This window comes from Macaca fascicularis, chromosome 3 (genome assembly GCF_037993035.2).
Source record: "Macaca fascicularis isolate 582-1 chromosome 3, T2T-MFA8v1.1".
Classification (NCBI taxonomy): Eukaryota; Metazoa; Chordata; class Mammalia; order Primates; family Cercopithecidae; genus Macaca; species Macaca fascicularis.
The window spans coordinates 122,310,533-122,328,150 of NC_088377.1; the positions used below are offsets into that span (position 1 = coordinate 122,310,533).

A 17,618-nucleotide genomic window follows, 5' to 3' on the forward strand; every position below is an offset into this window, starting at 1 on the left:
ACTTTCAACTAAAAATAGCACTTTGAAGTGTTTGCTTATAGGCAAAAAGCATGATTTGTGTGTCAGTCCTTCAGATACCTGGGAATGTATGGCTCTTCTTTTAGAGGTTGGAATGAAGTCTTCTTGAGCTCCCCAACACCTCATATTGAAGGGGAAGGTCACTACATACTGGCTTGCGTATTTAATACCATTTCTTAACTAGCTGTAGAATTTTTAAGACCCGGATTCAAATATTGCTACTACCTGTTAATAGCCAAATGGCCTGAAGCAAGTCAGTTCACCTCTCCAAGTCTCCATTTTCCTGTCAGGAAAGCAGGAATACAAGGTTTATCTGGGTTTTGTGAGGATTAAGTGAGATATAGAAAACATAGAGCACAGTACCTCCCACAGGAGGAGCACTTAAGACATCAAATTCCCTTTAGAACTTTAAAAGTCATTGATAAGAAATCAAGTTCTGAGTGCTTAGTATGAGCTTGGTACTGTGCAGAAGCACCCTGTCAGTTCATCCTCACAACATCACACGATGAATACTCATCATTACCTCCGTTGTTCTCATGGGTAAACAAGACCTCCAAGGAGTGGATACAACGTCTGTGCCACAGCACTATGGGATCCATCTCCAAAGTCCATTTGTTTCCAGGACAGTATGGTGCCTTCTCATTATCAATTTTCCATCTTATTTTTAAAGAAGAATATTATCTCTCTTGTTTATGATTGTGATTATTTTTCTCTAATTTTACTTTTTTGTACAGTACAATTCAAGGTTACCTCTAGTTATAGAGTAATAGTGTTTCTTATATAGTGTCTTTATAAATTTGTAAGTGCATGGTGAGGGCAAGAGAGTACGTATGTGCTAAATGTCCATGAATTATGTGGCCAATACACATCACTGTGGCCTCTGTTTTTATTCTCATGTACTTCTACTTGTATAAACACACATATACACACACCCAACTGAATTCAGCACTTTTTAACCATGCCCCACTATCTTGAACGCTTTTATTTTTTTTTATAGACAATTACTTGGCATCTTCATATGTGTACAATATAATTAATGGAAAGTAGCATAAGAAAATTAGATGTCGTAATTAAAGGCTAGAGAAGATACTACTCAGCTGTCAAAGTTAAACATTAAATTTAGGTTATTAGAACTGGCTGCTGGCCTTGTGTCTGTGAAATTTGTTTTGCTAAGTAGTTTGCATTCATTCAGATGAATGTTGCTGTTGCTTTTATTTTCCTAATACAGGAAGTAGTAACTCCCATTATTATATTAAGCTGTTTCCTTTCTAAGACACTTTTGCAAGCTCGATCTGCGCGTTTCCTCTGTCACACTGATCTTATATACTGTAAGTGTGCTTCCTGAAACCATTTAAGCATTGATGGAAATTATTAGCGTGTTAGTGCAGCCTTAACAGAGAAAAGTTACTTAGTCTAAAAACATTCTTTCCTCCACAAAGAACCTTTCAGTCTTGTATGACTCCATGTGCTGCTAATACACAGCAATTTTCATGAGAGACTGAGTGGGTTTGGGGTTTAGAAACAGAATGTTTTTGGAGTTTCCATTTCTGGACATGGATTCAAATGTGGTTCCCATCAGCCAGTAATTGGAAATAATAGTTCTTCTGTTGGCTGCCTCATCTATATATACATAGACAGGCCCCTTAGATTCATTTTGCCTGAGCAGGTGTTCATGTCACACAGAAAATTTTGTCACCCCTGACTTCTATGCATTCTATAGAGTTAAGCATTTTAACTGAGTTGTGGACTTCAAAATAATTTGAAGTTCCTAATTGACCTTCACCTTGTACCCCTAGTTGAGCCTTTGTGGTCAAACGTCGGGGAGAGCAGTCTATAGAATATCCTCTGTCTGATGGCCATACCCAGGAACTCATTTGGGGGGATGAAGAGGGTTACGATTTTTTCCTCCATGATTTTTTTTTTTTTTTTTTTTTAAAGACAGAGTCTTGCACTGTTGCCCAGGCTGGAGTGCAGTGGCGCGATCTCGGCTCACTGCAAGCTCCGCCTCCCGGGTTCACGCCATTCTCCTACCTCAGCCTCCCAAGTAGCTGGGACTACAGGAGCCCGCCAACGCGCCCGGCTAATTTTTTGTACTTTTAGTAGAGACAGGGTTTTCTACTGTCTCTACTGTTAGCCAGGATGGTCTCGATCTCCTGACCACCTGATCCACCCGCCCCAGCCTCCCAAAGTGCTGGGATTACAGGCCAGTGAGCCAGTAAGCCCGGCCCCTCCATGACCTTTTAATGTTCCCCTTATCCTCTTTATATCTTCAATGTATACCATCTTTTGTAAGAAACAAGTTCCATATGTGTTATTGTGTTTTTCCTTGCTATATCGAAGAGTATTTAGCTTCGTTTGGTCTAAAAATTCTGTCTTGGTGATGTCCCTTGAAAATGTCCTGAAATTGATTATGGTGATGGTCATACAACTCTGTGAATGCAGTAAGTCCTTACTTACTGTCATCAGTTGGTTCTTGGGAAACTGTGACTTTAAGCAAAACAATGTATAATGAAATCAATTTTACCATAGTCTAATTATACAAGCAGGAGTTCAGTTCTTATGATGCAACAATTTATGGTCATAAAAACATCACCAAACTTCTAAATAAAGACCCAAAACACTTCTAATATTTAACATTGAAATAAATCTAAGTTATATGTACATTTAAGAAAGTTTTTTAAAAAAAAAAAAGTAAGATAATTCCTTACCCAATTCTTGGTGGATCAGTGAGTGACGGGAAGTCAGAGTGTTAGTGGGTTAAATTAATAAGTGTTGGCGAAGCGAAAATTCTAAGGCATTGCCTACCATCAGGCAGTTCAATCACAATCACAAATACAGTGTGCTCACCGGGTGCTTTTCTATCACAGTGTTTATTGTCATGTTTCTGTATAATTATATACTTGAAGGATTTTTTTATGATAAATTTTATTTATTCATTTATTCCTTTTCCAACCTGCTTATTCCAGTTCAGGGTGGTGGATGGCGGGAGCCTATCCCAGCAACTCAGGGTACAGGATGGGAACCAGTCCTAGACAGGATGCCACCCCGTAGCAGGTCACACCGACACACACCCCCACAGTCATTCACACTGGGACCCTGTAGAATCGCACATTCACCTGACTTATGTAGCTTTGGGATATGGGAGGAAGCTGGAGTGGAGCCAGGAGAAAACCCACTCAGATATGGGCAGAATGTGCAAACTCCACCCTGACAGTGGCCCTGGGCCAGGAAATCCTTTTTTTTTTCTCATCAACATTATAACAAAATGACATTATTCAAGGACCTACTTGCTGTGTACTACAAACAATTGAACAGTATGGTGAATTCTAAAAATGGGGTGAATTCTATGGTATTTGAATTATAGCTCAGTTAAGCTTGTGTGTATGTGTGCGTGTGTGTGTGTGTGTGTGTGTGTGTGTGTTCCCCCTTGGTTCAAAATTCTAATATTTAATAAGTTCATGTGCTTAGTATTAATTTTGCTTGTGGTTTTATAAACCTTTTCAAATTACTCCCCTGAGCCTTTGAATTTCCTAGCTAAAGAGCTGTAGTTTTTTTTAGTGTAACCTTATGTACATGCATTTATCAGTCAACAAGTACATATTTAGCACCTCTCTTGAGCTGCAACAGCCAAATTGTTATAGGAATAATAGTCATAGTAGGGAGAGAGGAGCAATTGCCACAGGAATTATTAATAATAGTTTTAAATAGTTGGAACTACAGCCATTCTGTTGGGAGAAGCACAATAGTGACTTAACTGTGATTGTGGTGACAGGGAGCAACAATTGAGTCCCTGCTAATGGGCCAACAGGGGAAGGGGTTGAAAGGAGGAGTGAGTGGTTTACATTACAAAAGGATTGTCTGAGAGCTGCTCAAGTGTGGTTATGAGGGGAGGTCAGGCTGGAGACAGAAAGGATGATAACCGTGGAGCTGTCAAGGGCATCTCAGGGGTTTAGGCAAGCGCTGTGGCAGCTAGACAGGGCCAGCTGAGAGCAGACATGTCCTGGCCCTGCCTAGCGTTGATTGATAAAAAGGAAACACAATGAGAAGATAACTGAGCAAACCAGGAGGCCTGGACAAGTGTTACAAAATTTAAAAGTGAGTCTTGGGAGCCATCAGAACCTTGGCTGAAAATATTTCTGGCTTCACTTTGACCAGAGTTGGACCATTTTGTGGGGGAATAGAACTACTGAAAGGCGTGTGTGTGTGTGTGTGTGTGTGTGTGTGTGTGTGTGTGTTTGTACATGAATAAAATGCTGTAATTGGCAGATGGATTGAAAAGAGTACATGCTTGACATCTATTGAACTGCTTCCTCCTGGCTGCACATATACTAAACACACACACACACACGCACACGCACACACGTGCCTGACTTTCGCTGGAAGCTTTGGGGTATATAAAAAAATCATGAACATCCAGACTGCTGTCCATATTCCAGTTGTCTCATTTGTGCTGACACTGCCCTTTGTATCATTTTCCTCTCCAGTGCAGGCTGCAGCAGCCAAGGATCATGTATTGCATTTAGTTGTCATGCATTAGGGAGACAGAAAGAGCAAAAGATGATGATGGAACAAAATGGGGCAAAATGTTAAATATTGATGAATCTGGGTAAAGGAATGTCCTTCCCATTTGATCCCTGCCGACCTCCTTATCCCAGTCTCATAAGACTTGTACTCTTGCCAACTACATGGCAGCTCCAGTGGCATTCTTTTTGTTCCTCAGACAAACCAAGCTCTTCCTGCCTTTGAGCCGTTGACTCGGAGCTCTCTCTTCTCCCTGAGCTGCAGATGGCTGGCTCCCTCTTGTCATTTAGCTCTCAGTTGAAATGTCACTTACAAGAGAGGACATCCTGCTAACCGGAGTAATGACCCAATCACTTTCTATCCCTCTGTTTGAATTATCTGCCTAGACCCATCGCTAGCTAATAATTTTGTCTGTTGTGTTCACCGGTGTATCCAAAGAACCCCAACAGCACCTGTCTTTGGGTAGTGCTCAAAAACTATTTGTTAACTGAATTAACTGATCTAAATGCCCAGAAACAGGAGTCATTAAAAATGATGTCAGTGCCTTACGGATGTGCTTTACGCAAGAAAATGCTTCCGAACTCCAATCAGGGGACGTATACTCAGAGAAGACCTGGGTCTTACTTTAGAATATTGATGAAGGAATGCACACTTTTATATTTCAATTTTAATATTACCTTCTTAAGGTATATAAAGTCTTTTTTATATTCTCCAGTCTAATAAGCCTTTTTTAAATTATGAAATATCTATACAAATTATATTGGTTAAAAGGACCACTGTCTCTCTATATATTTACATAATATGTATATTTATACAATGATTCCAATCATACAAGTAGTGTGACTATGAAGAAAAAAATGGAAAATATATGAAAATAATCATTTTAAGGATATGGAATTATGAGTAATTTTTACTTTTTTATCAAACTTGTTGCATGTGGTTCTATTATGTTTCTAATTTAGAAAATATTTTACAGAGACAAAACATAATACAGGATAAATATGATTAAATATTCATAAAACTGAAGTGCAGTTTAGATATGGAAAGACTTTCCTGAATCTGGCATGCTTAGTGAAGCTTTACAGAAAATACTGGTAATTGATCTGCGCTTTGAAAACATTCATTGGATTAATAAGGATAAACAAATAGAGCATTTTAGGTTAAAGAAGCAGAATGAACAAAGGAAGGAAGAAACTAGCACATGGGAGACTATGAGGAGACCATCCTGATTGAAAGAAAGCTCATGTTTGGGGGATGGTAGGAAGCAAGTTGGGAAGGTTAGGCTAGATCACATTTTAGAAGATCTTCAAAATTGGTCAGAGAGGTTGATATTAGAAGTGGAAAGAAATAAAGAAGTTCTTATAATAAAGAAATACGCTGGTCCTTCTCAAGAAATAAGATTCTTGAAAAGAAGGATAACATGATGGCGTGGGTGTTTTAGGAAAATTACTCTGTGCAGGGAGAGAAACAGAGCTGGCAGTTTGGAAGTGTGACACCAGTATCCATCTGGTGTCCATGGCAGACACCAAAATCAATCACAGGTCTGCTCTGCCGAGACGCAGCCTGAGAACCATCTTCACTGGCCCTCCAGTCAGCCAGTACTAATCAATCAGAATTGGCCATGAAACCTGATTGCCTCCTGTGTGTGTCAGACAAGTGAATGATAGGCAGGAGAAGGACAGGAGAAACCAGGTGAGGGCCCCAGGCTCATGACTTGGATTTTAGTAGTTCTGAGAATATAAGAAGGATAAGTATCCTGAGATGTTTCTTTCGTATTTGTAGGTTTGTATTTTAATTAGGGCCAGAAATAGAGATCTTTTTGTATAACTCATTATTCAGTTCTAAAAATGTTTTGCTTTTTTTTTCAGGGTCATTGTCACTGGTATACAGTTTCTAGGCACTTCCTTAAAAAAAAAAAAAACTTAAATATTTAGTAAGCCTTGAAAACAGTAACTCCAACAAATGATATGCCAAAAAGAGACTCTCACCCGTTTTAATTTACAAAGATTTGGATGCACCTGCTCTGTCCACTCGTGGGAGTTAGGTTGTCAGAATATGTTAGGCCACTATTTTTGGTTTTTTAAGAAAAGGTTTTTTCTGTTATTTTTTAAAACTGGGTTTGAGATTGCAAAATAGCAAACAAAATTAAAAATAAAATGAAATTGTCTCATCTCTGGTGGAGGTGGGAGGAACTTCTACTTTGTCAGTGTGTGGGCTGCGAACAGAACAGAATGTTTATCTTAACTGCCTGTTGAAGTTGAAAAATAAAGTTAGCAATAGCCAAAAGGCCGCGTTTGAATAACTTGTCTCAAAAGGGAAAACATAAATCTAGTGGCAAATCAGCTCTGCTATATATGCTACTATTTATTGGATGTGTCTGAGAACATTGTAGCTTGACCATATAAAATTTTATTTCTTCCAACTGATTGGTTCAAGGTCACTTCCCAATACCTGTAATTCAAAGTTTGGTTGCTGGGACCAATGACAGTTGAATTTTTGTGTTCATAACCTTTCTTTTCTTTTTTTGTCTCTATTTCTTCTTTTTTTTTTTCTTTTCATTTTTCTGTGGCTTGTGATCAAGAGCTTACAAGACCCTATGAAAAAATTAGTTGAAAAAGAAGAGAAGAAGAAAATCACCCAGCAGGAGAGTACAGATGAGGCCGTGCAGGAGCCGAGTCAGTAAGTCACAGGTTCCTTCCCTCTGCATCTTTCTTCCCACAGGTGAGAGTGACGTGGTTCTCGCTGACCGAACCTGGCTGGGCCTCAGACACAGACTCGTTGTCTTACTTCCTCACTTCTCAGAGTAGATGTATTAGCATCCCGGCCAAACCCCTTTAACACATGTTCCTGCTAGGTCGTGACTCACGTATCCCAGTAAGAGATCAGTTTCCAGGGGACCTAAAAGGGCACACTTGTGAGGAGCTGACTGGGGCAAGACAGGGCAAATGTCCCCAGCTCTCCCTGGCTCTCTGCCTGTGGCCTGAGCCCCAGCTTTGCACTTTCTCTGGTTTCTGGACCCTATCTGGTCTTTTGTCAACACTATATGCTCTTCTAGATAGGAAATCCCCTGGTTTTTCTCTCACTGAAGGAGCTTTCCTATGAAATTGCCCCGGGACACATGCATACTAAGGCATCATCATATGAAAGTGTTGGATTTTGGCACTGTATTTTCTACCATGCAGAATGTCTGTTTTCTTCTCTGTGAAACAGAGAACAGCTTTGAGTACAGGAAATGACTACTCCATCTCCATTTCATGCCCCTTTTCAAAGAAGGTGCCTCTTGTCATTTTAAATACTGAGATGAACTTTTCAGCATGTGTGGTGCATGGTTACCATTCTCATACAGTGAGAAGGAGGTTTAAATGTGAATCTATATCGTTTTCTGTGGAGATGTAGTAGCTTGCAGGAAAGTAGTTAATCTTTGAACTGGCTGACCTAGGAAAACAAAATGGATGCCCTTGCTTCTATTCTCTACTCCTTTTCCATACACACAAAAATTTAGATGACAATCTTATAGTAAAATAGGCGTATACTTTTATTGTATTTCTAAATCAACTTTCAGACATATTTTTTGTCCCACAGGAAAATTTGCTGCCAATATTAGCCTTTTTAAATTTTAAAGCATATATGTACTAGGTAAATTTTTTGGTGCGGAATGAAGACAAGTTCCCACTGAAGGACAGACTGTAGAATATGATCTGTTTCTAGTACAATTGGCTAGTTTATGGTGAAGCAGTTTAACCCATTCCTGATGATGGTAATACTGCTAGCTTCATTTTAGTGAGCACCTGCTGTGAACCAGGTACAATGCCAGGTGTTTTATTTATGTTAATTCCATCTCATGACAACCTTCAGTGATATCAAGGCTGGGATTTTCCTCATTGTGTAAAAGATGGAAGGAAGGCTCTGGAAGGTTAAGGGGCTGCCCACATACTCTTGTGTAGTAAGACGTGAGGCCTTGAGTGGGTCCCTGTACCTTCTTTTCACCATATAAGTTCATACAATCAAAATAAAGCATTCACCTTTACTTAGAAGGGGATTACCTGGGATTTTCTTGATTTGTTTTAATTAATTCAGATTTCTCAAATACTTTAGTATTTCATTTCAAAAGCTCAAAAAGTATAACCCAGTAACTATTTAAAATGACAGTGAACATTGAACATGAATTTTGTTTAGAAATAGCAGCTGAAGATGCATCATGGTTCTAGGAAGAAGGTTCGGAGGCACCAAGTGAGTCTCAGGGCAGTGATGTGTCTTTGTGTTTAAAGAGGTGGTGAGAGTTGAGTAGGAGACGGCCAGCCTGGATTTGTGAGTGGTCCTGCCTGCAGCCTCTGTAGCTGAGCTAACCTCTGGAGGTGTCCCCTCCTATAACACTAGGAATCAGAAGAAATCAATTCTGACTGATTTTTTACAGTTTTTTTACTATTAATTTTTACTGTTTTTTTAAAGTGATGACTGTATGCATCTATCTTATTTATATCTAGCTGCCCATCTAGATATTTACAGAATATTTGCCTTGTGATGAAAGCAAATTCAGATATTAAGATGCTACAGAAAGGGACAGAAGGCCAGCAAATTGGCATGTAAATGACTATATGTTGACGCTTCTTCGTGTGTGTGTGTGTGTGTGTGTGTGTGTGTGTAGTGTATGTGTCTGTGTTAAAAGTGAAGTAATATTGTACTGAAAATCTGGCTGTATCATAAATATAACACTGGTAGAACTTGACGACTAAACCTCTTTTTTATTTTAAGATTAATTTCATTAGAGGAAGAAAACCAGCGCAAGGAATCCTCTAGTTTTAAGAGTAAGTTTTGATTTTTATTTAGAATTGCTTCTGAAATATTACTTAATGTTCAACCGCCAAGTCATTTTCCTTTTTGGCAAACTCCTCCTAGGCCTTTCTTCTTTTTCAACTGAGAAAAGGCTGATTTGCTTTTAGACTCAGTTCTAAATGTTCAGATATCCACGATGTCAACCCTACAGCGTTACTGAGAGAGGCTGTGTATTGTGAACCAGAAAATCACATCACAGTCATGTCAGCAGCAGCTCTTCAGAGGGCAGCCACAACGGGAACTGGCAAATCGCTGTTTCTTTTCACAGCAGATTATAAGATTTCTGCTGTGACCCTGACTCGTTCTAGTTTTAATAAGATGAGGCTGTGACCTCAGGAGAGGTGGATTTGTGGTATGTGTGGGGTGGGTGGGTATTTGTCGATGTTGGAAACAGATGGGAACTGCTCACTCTGCCCTGCCAGCTGACGCCTCAGCCTGCCAGTGCCGAGCAACCCCCGGATCCCTCAGGTGAAGTGAACCTGATGTGTTAGGAGAAGGGGTCAGAGCATTGGAAGGTGGCACAGTGTGCTGTGCAGGCTCATCAGCTATTTCTGTCTCCCGCTGTTACTGCCAGTTTTTTCATTGGTCCTTCACCTCACCAAGGGGTGGAGGGTTTGATAGATGGTGGTAGAACTGATGTGATGCAGTACCAAGCACTTCACTGGCACCCAAGCTCCTTGGAGATGCGGGGGAGTGTTTTACAGGTGTTATGAAGAGAACTACAATTACCCCAACAGTGTGTTTACCTGGCCTCCCTGGGGACATATGCACCTCTTCCTGCTTCACCCTCTGGTATGGTACCTTTCTGGAAGATAGGAGGAGGCAAAGCAGATTCTGGAACTTCCCCTCTGCTCCATTCTTCTCCTTCACCCTCTATCTTCCTTTTTATCTTTCTACCCACTTACTTCTCCTCCTATTTGCTTTTCTCCTATCTGCCTTTCAACAACAACAACAACAACAACAAAAAAGACTCACTTTTTTGCCTCTAATGCTTGCTTCATGTCATCCATTCACACATATACACCTTCACATACAAGTACTCACACACTTGTTCATTTGTTCAACAGATGTTTATTGAGCCACCTCTGTGCCAGGCATGGCGCTGGGCTCTGGGCATACAGTGGTGCACCAGACATAGTCAGTCCTTTCCAGGGTGAGGCTGACAGTCAAAAGGGGAAGCAGATGGTAATCTAATCATTACACAAGTAATCCAGCAGCTCCAGCTTTGGTGGGAGCTCTAAGGGAGAGGTGCGGGGCTTTGGGCACATGTGATGGAGAGGACACAACTTTTTGAGGAGATCGGGAAACTGGCTAATCCAAGTGCTATGGCAAGACTTGTCAAAGCAGAAGAAATAGCCTGGGCAAAGGTTATGGGCCCAGGAGGACCTGGAGAAAGTCAGAGAAACCATGCTCCAGAGCATGACGAGGAGCAAGTGGCAGGAGGAGAAAGGGAGCAGCTGGGCCTGCTCTTGGCCGCAGAAGAGCTCTCTGTCTATGTGGATCCAAGCCCGCCAGCCTCAGTGTACCCACAGCACGAATCACTAATGTTGTCATAGTCAAGGTAATTGGATAGGAAAACATGGGTTCTGTGGGAAAATATAAACTGCAGTTTATTATATTTGTATGCAAGTTATAAATCTATATAAATTATATATTCATACAATATGCGACAATGCAGGCAAATCAAATTTTCTCTCGTTCCTTGTGCAGTATAATTGCTTGTGGTATTTGCATATTTTGAGATTGTAAATGTCGATCATCTTGTTTTATATATGCACAGAATAAAATCCATTATAATGAAGTATCATATTTCTTTTATTCTGTGACTTGCAGAAAGGCTAATGAACATATGAGCAAATCAAGTTTTAAGGTTGTTCTATTACAAACATACACACAGACACACTTTATTGTTTAGAATAGTTTTTGGTTCACAGCAAAATTAGGGTCAAAGTACAGAGATTTCCCATATATTCCTTTCCCCAACATATACATAGCCTTTCCCACTATTAACATCCTATACCAGGTGGTATATTTGTTATAGTCAATAAACTTACATTGACATCATTATCACCCAAAGTCCATAATTTACATTAGCCTTCACTCTTGGTGTTACACATTTTGTGGGTATTACAAATGTATAATGATACGTATCTACCATTACAGGACCATACAAAATAGTTTCACTGCCCTGAGACCCCCGTGTGCTCCACTATTCATCCCTTCCTCCCCTCACACCCTTGGCAAACGCTGATCTTTTTACTGCCCTCATAGTTTTGTCTTTTCCAGAATGTCATATAACTGGAATCATGCAATGTGTAGCCTTTTCAGATTGACTTCTTTCACTTAGTAATCTACCTTTTCATTTTAGCCAGGCCCATATGGCTAAAGTTCATTAGCATCATCAAGTAATAGTTACTTAAGTCACACACTTGTCCATGGAAGGAGAATTGTTAGATCAATGTCGTATGATTTTCAGGTTGTCTGCCAAACAAAGCAAAGATTCAGGGCTGTTAATTCAGCATTCTCTGAGAGCCAGTAGCAGGAGTCCAGTGTAATCTGAGGATCCCTGCTTCTGCCTGAGTTTGTGGATCCCATTTCTTCCTGAGACTGTGCATTTACCTTACACTGCAATAGCATATGAACATGCACACCATTTCGAGTTGTTGGTAACCAGTTGCACACGTTATATTACAGCTGAAGATGGAAAAAGTATTTTATCTGCCTTAGACAAAAGCGCTACACATACTGCAGGCTCAGGTAATCTAGATTAAGGAAAACTACTCAATTTTAATTATTTGACTCAAACTCCTCACAAAATGAAACTAACTCATAATTTGTTTTCTTTCCTCTCCTCTAAAGGACCCATAGATGAACTGTTAGACATGAAACCTGAGGAAGGTGGTAAGATTTATGTGTTTCTTTGGGATTATGATTTGTTTGGGTTTTTTATTTTTTATTTTTTATTTTTTTTGAGGCGGAGTCTTGCTCTGTCGCCCAGGCTGGAGTGCAGTGGCCGGCTCTCAGCTCACTGCAAGCTCCACCTCCCGGGTTTACGCCATTCTCCTGCCTCAGCTTCCCGAGTAGCTGGGACTACGTTTGATTTTTTAAATTACTCTTTTGCATGTAAGAAAATGTAATCTTATTCTTTTTAATAGCTTTGCATTCCAAAGCAAAGTTTCTTGGGTGACAGTCTTTATAAATGACCTTAAATATGCCCAAGCACAAATTAGTATGGGGGATCTATCATCATTGGTATAATGAATTTCATAATGTTCAAACTACTACAGCTAAAAGTTATGTCAGGGGTCACATGCTATAGTAGAAAAAACATGGCTTTCAGAATCACACATGTGGATTTAAAAACTGGTTTTACCATAAATGGCCTGTATTTTAAGTGATTTGTTTCATACTTAAACTCTCTAAGCCTCAGTTGTTCTCATTAGTAAAATGGAAACAATAGCAACAGCCTTGGTGGTTTATTGTCAGAATTGGAGATCGTGTGTAAGAGGTACTTGATGGCCTCTAACACAGGGTTGTGTCAAATGGTCATGAGTTGAGATAGTAGGACTAGTAATGTTTTCTGGGTGGTTTACTGTGCTAACTCTCTACTGACCCTTAGGTAGATGCAGAGGGAGAGTTTGCTTAGTTAAGTCCCACACCCGAATTTACCAAACCTAAAATCACTTACAAAATAATCTCCCAAAAGAGAATCCAGAACCATGGATTTGAGTGAGACATGTATAGTGTTAAGTAATCCTAAGACATGGAGAGGGTTCAGCCTAGTTATAGCCTTAGCTCACCATCTGACCAAGGGTTTCTTTTTAATGATGTACCAAGAATCCAAAATACCCCCGAAATTTGGAGCCAAACTCCACAGCCTCCTATGTCCTGGTGGCTGTCATGCAGCCTCCCCTGGCTTTACAGGTTTCTCACAGGACTACAGATTGGCTGAGGTCATCCTGCAGGCCCCAGTCAACCAGGGCAGACAACTCAGTTCAGCCTGGGCTTGATGTTGATTTAATTTACAGAGTGTACGAGGAAGAGAGTTTCTGGAAGACAGAGGATATTGGTTAAAGTTTTTTCAAAAGTGGAAAGGCACCACACCTCTAGCATTAAGTTTTCACGGTTTAGGGATATAAACTTGAGGACAGTTACCTGCTTTCCCTATTACTGTCTTATGACATGTAGAATACTATGCAGTATTGTGTGAATATCCATGCATGTTTTATCAAAATGACTAATCATTTGTAAACATTGAAATCATACCAGGTAGTGGAAGTAATAAGCAGCTAATGTAGATTGCTATACATGGTGTCCATTTTTGTAAAACATTTTCCTCCTTGGCTTAAGAACACATTACTTTGATAGAATAAAGGCATCTTTTACAAATTATTCTTTGGCAGGGATAAATATTTTATTCTTACCAAAATTAGGTAAAGACAATAATAGAACAAGCCTAGGTACCCACCACCCAGTTTCAACAAGTCTTACCAGTTAAGAAATGTATTTATAATCCTTCACATGCTTTAACTTACTTTGACAGGAAGGCTGTTATTCCTCTCGTTCCCAACATCTTGTTTATATAATTTGCTCTTTGCTTTTATTATCACCTTCTTTAATTTTATCATTTTAATGTTTGAATTTGACTAGGTAGTACATTCACATTGGGACAAAAGCCGACTTATAATAAAAAAAAAATACACAGTAAAAGAATCCTCACTCTCTTTCCTCTTCCTTAACCCCCTCCCTATTCTAATACTTCCATCCCCCAGTGTATCTTGGTGTTTCTTTACCCAGACACAGCAAATACGAGTATGTATTTTGTTTCCCTCTTTCTTAAAAAAGAAAAAAAAAAAAGGTTCTTGGCTTTAGAATTTAATTTTCTTTAACTCAGCAGTAAAGGTACAACCCTAACCCCAGTGGTCATGCATTTCTTCAGAGAATTAAATCAGAAATGCCGCTGCCTGCGATAGATGCTTACTTTTATAAACTTCCTCAAAAGCATGTGCCAGATATGTTGGAATGAGATTGACACTTGACACTTGTCTACTTATTTAAAACAGCTTTCATATCTCATTGGTTTATAGTTACGATCTTTGTTAGTTTTGTAGACTAGCAGTCCATACCCCTTTTTTTGAGCACTCTTTGTAATTCTAAAGATAGAGATATTAATGTGCTGGTCCCTTAAAATGTGTAGTTGTTCTCAGGTAGAAGTATTGGTTTGCACATTGTCTCAGTTAAAGACAATGTCACATAATTTCTCTTTTCTCTTTCTCACTACCAACCCACACAGCCCTTCTTCAGGCATGAGCAGTGCTGCCCCACTGTCTGCCTCCGCTTCTATGTTGTCGATCCATAAGGTAGCATCGGCTTAAATATTAACATGGTCTGTAGAATAAAAATATTCTGTCAGTGCACAGAAAACTTGTGGTGACTGAAGAAAAGAACACTCATTAATTTGTTGACTTCAAAATGTGTGCCCTTTGGAAAACTGCCAGAAGGCCCAAATCCTGAATTAAAATACTGATTACAATATGCACAACATTAAACAGTCAAGAAATAAAAAGAGCTTAATCCAGGGATGACTGACTTTATAGGACTTGGGGGCGATAAGCTCTAGCACCCTGCTGCTTGGGGGCCGGTTCACTCCCAGTGGTAATTCTGTTAGACAAGTAATGGCTAAACCGTGGTACAATGTTATCAAAAAGCAGACCGCTCATGACAACAGCAACGATTCTCAAAGAGCCATTGCCCAGAAAATCACTCCCATTCAGTGTCATAATGACATTGGCTTTCTCCTACTAAATAGCTAATGTGATGGAAAACCAATATTTGACCACAGTTTATAAAACTGTTTTAAGTAAAAAAGTTAGTGACATTTTGAGCCACGTGAAAGTGCTCTCAAATTGCCTTATGACCACATGTGGCAATCTGACCTCAATTTGTTATGGAGAAGTCTTTGTGTTTCCCAAAATCCGGCCAAGAAAAATGAATAGCAGATACCTGAACAAAAAAGTGGTATTACAAAGCAGAAGAAAGTTCAATGAATTCAACTCACCTAAGTCTCATAAGTTGGCCTTACCCAAAAGATCCCTTTCTAGGATAAGACTGAGCCAATTAAAACAATTTTAATTCTCTATATTCTAAATAAAATGTTTATCTCCTGCTACTTCCTTGGTTGCTACTTCTAAACTTATGATTCTAAATTGTGGTTGCATGTCAGAATAATAGCTCATTCAACAGCTACCACAGGTGGGGGTGAAAACTTTTAGCCCACAGCAATCATACATGTTTACTTCTGAGTTCCTCCTGAGTCACTCAGAATTGCCTCCTGCAGTTATCCATATATTACCGACTAGGGATCTGACTGCTTCCTTGCATATGAAGTGGCAAGTACTGATAAGCACCTTCTCTTTTCTCATAAACTTTCCCTCCTCTCAGTCTTCCTCAGCACCCTGGGATGCACTGCGGGCTTGGATACTTTTTTTTTTTAACCAAATACTGTTCTTAGCTGATCACCCTGTAGCCTGTAGTGCTCTCTATAGATTTACCTTTTTAAAGATTGCTATAAAGATTCTGACTGGGGGCGGTGGCTCACACCTGTAATCCCCAGCACTTTGGGAGGCCACAATGGTTGGATCACTTGAGGTCAAGAGTTCGAGACCAGACTGACCAACTTAATGAAACCTTGTCTCTACTAAAAATCCAAAAATTAGCCAGGCGTGGTGATGGGCATTTGTAATCCCAGCTACTCTGGAGGCTGAGGCAGAAGAATCACTTGAACCCAGGAGGCAGAAGTTGCAGTGAGCCAAGATCGTACCACTGCACTCCAGCCTGGGCAACAGAGTGACACTCTGTCTCAAAAAAAAAAAAAAAAAAAAAATTCTGTAAAGATTCTATAAATATTTATCCCTGCCCTAAGTTTTATGTTTTTCAGTAAGATTACTTGTCTGCTAAGATCTACTGCTGAAATGGAGTAGTAAGCTTGGGGATCATGAGCAAGAATTTTTTTTTAGTGCCTACTTAGGGTCCAGTACTGTTGGTTTGTTTGTTTTTTGTTTTGTTTTGTTTTTCGGAGAGTAGGAGTAGTTTTTCCTCTATCTGTTCTTTTTATAATCCATATCATTTTTCATCAGGGAAGTTCTTAGAAGCAGTGTTCTTGAGTTCCAAACAAGTACAGTTTGTTATAACATAGAATATGTTTTTCTTGTTAGCCATTGTCGTAAGGTGTTTTCCTCCCTATCTTCCCCGTACTCTCTTTGGGTGATGTGAGGATAGTGTTGGTGTTTGGGGTTTTTCATCTATATTGCAAGCGTGTGGCCTTTACGATTAGTCATAATGTCGAGAGTGGGGATGGGGGAGAAAACCAGAGAGATGGAGTCTTCCTGTTTCACACGCAGATGAAGGTAAATTAAGTGACATTTATCTGCCAGCTTTCCTGTGCTCTCGTTTTTGGTCTATGTAGTTATGTTTCCTTCCATCTTCTGTGTTCTAATTTATGCTGAGGTCATGAAACTCAGTATGAGTTCAAAAATACCACCTGAGTGAGCTGTCACCAATTTCCCACACTGCGTCTGAACTTAGAAGAGCTTCCTCTCTATGTGAGTTTTCACACAGATATTGCTCATTGGTTCAGGATCAGTTCTCCCAGGGAATGTTCTCCCAGGAGCATAGGGTTTTTATTTTTGAAAACTTGTGCAGTACAGAGCAAACATGCTGAGTGGATCTGTCATCTCAGCCTTTCTGCCATGGTGCCTGCATGGTGCCTGGCTGCCAGCGGAGCCATCAGACCTTAGAAACCCTCAACACTTTACAAAAGCTTAAATATTAATTTATACATGAGATCCTTAATAGGTTCTGAAGTAACAGCAGAGTGCTGCAGTGAGAAAACACCTTGACCTGTGCGTCAGGGTCCCTAGCAAGATTGTCTGTAACTAATAAATTTTGTGTCATTGGGTAGGTTATTTAACCTGGGTGTCGTTTTCCTTATCTGTAAAGTGAGTTAGAGGAGATGATCGCTAAGATTCCTATTGGTTGCAAAAAAAAAAGTATGATTTTTCTCATTGGGACAAACCATCCGGTTCCCAGAATATGTTTGGGCAATGGCAAGTAGAGAAGTTCTGCCGAATTGAATGAAGGCTTTTCAGATGGCTGTGTGGATGAGTGGCTGAAAGGGCTGCATTCGTGCTTGACTGTAGAGGTCCTAAATACCACTAGACAGAGTGTTACTTTACCCAGTAGTCGGG

The 17,618-nt window shown here is 39.8% G+C and overlaps 1 protein-coding gene across 27 annotated transcripts in view; it reads left to right on the plus strand.

Annotated features, from left to right (window-relative positions):
- The window catches only part of ICA1 (islet cell autoantigen 1), a 156,422-nt gene that overhangs the window by 117,996 nt on the left and 20,808 nt on the right, over positions 1-17,618 (plus strand). For 20 of the 27 annotated variants that reach the window (XM_005550117.4, XM_005550120.5, XM_015447696.4 and 17 more), the window contains exons 9-12: positions 7,121-7,218; positions 9,292-9,344; positions 12,067-12,129; positions 12,232-12,273. In XM_005550117.4, the coding sequence (XP_005550174.1) occupies positions 7,121-7,218; positions 9,292-9,344; positions 12,067-12,129; positions 12,232-12,273 (256 nt within the window). Of the gene's footprint in view, positions 1-7,120; positions 7,219-9,035; positions 9,123-9,291; positions 9,345-12,066; positions 12,130-12,231; positions 12,274-17,618 lie in introns of all 27 variants that reach the window. The other 7 variants (XM_045388853.3, XM_045388849.3, XM_045388850.3 and 4 more) reach the window with 2 other exon arrangements.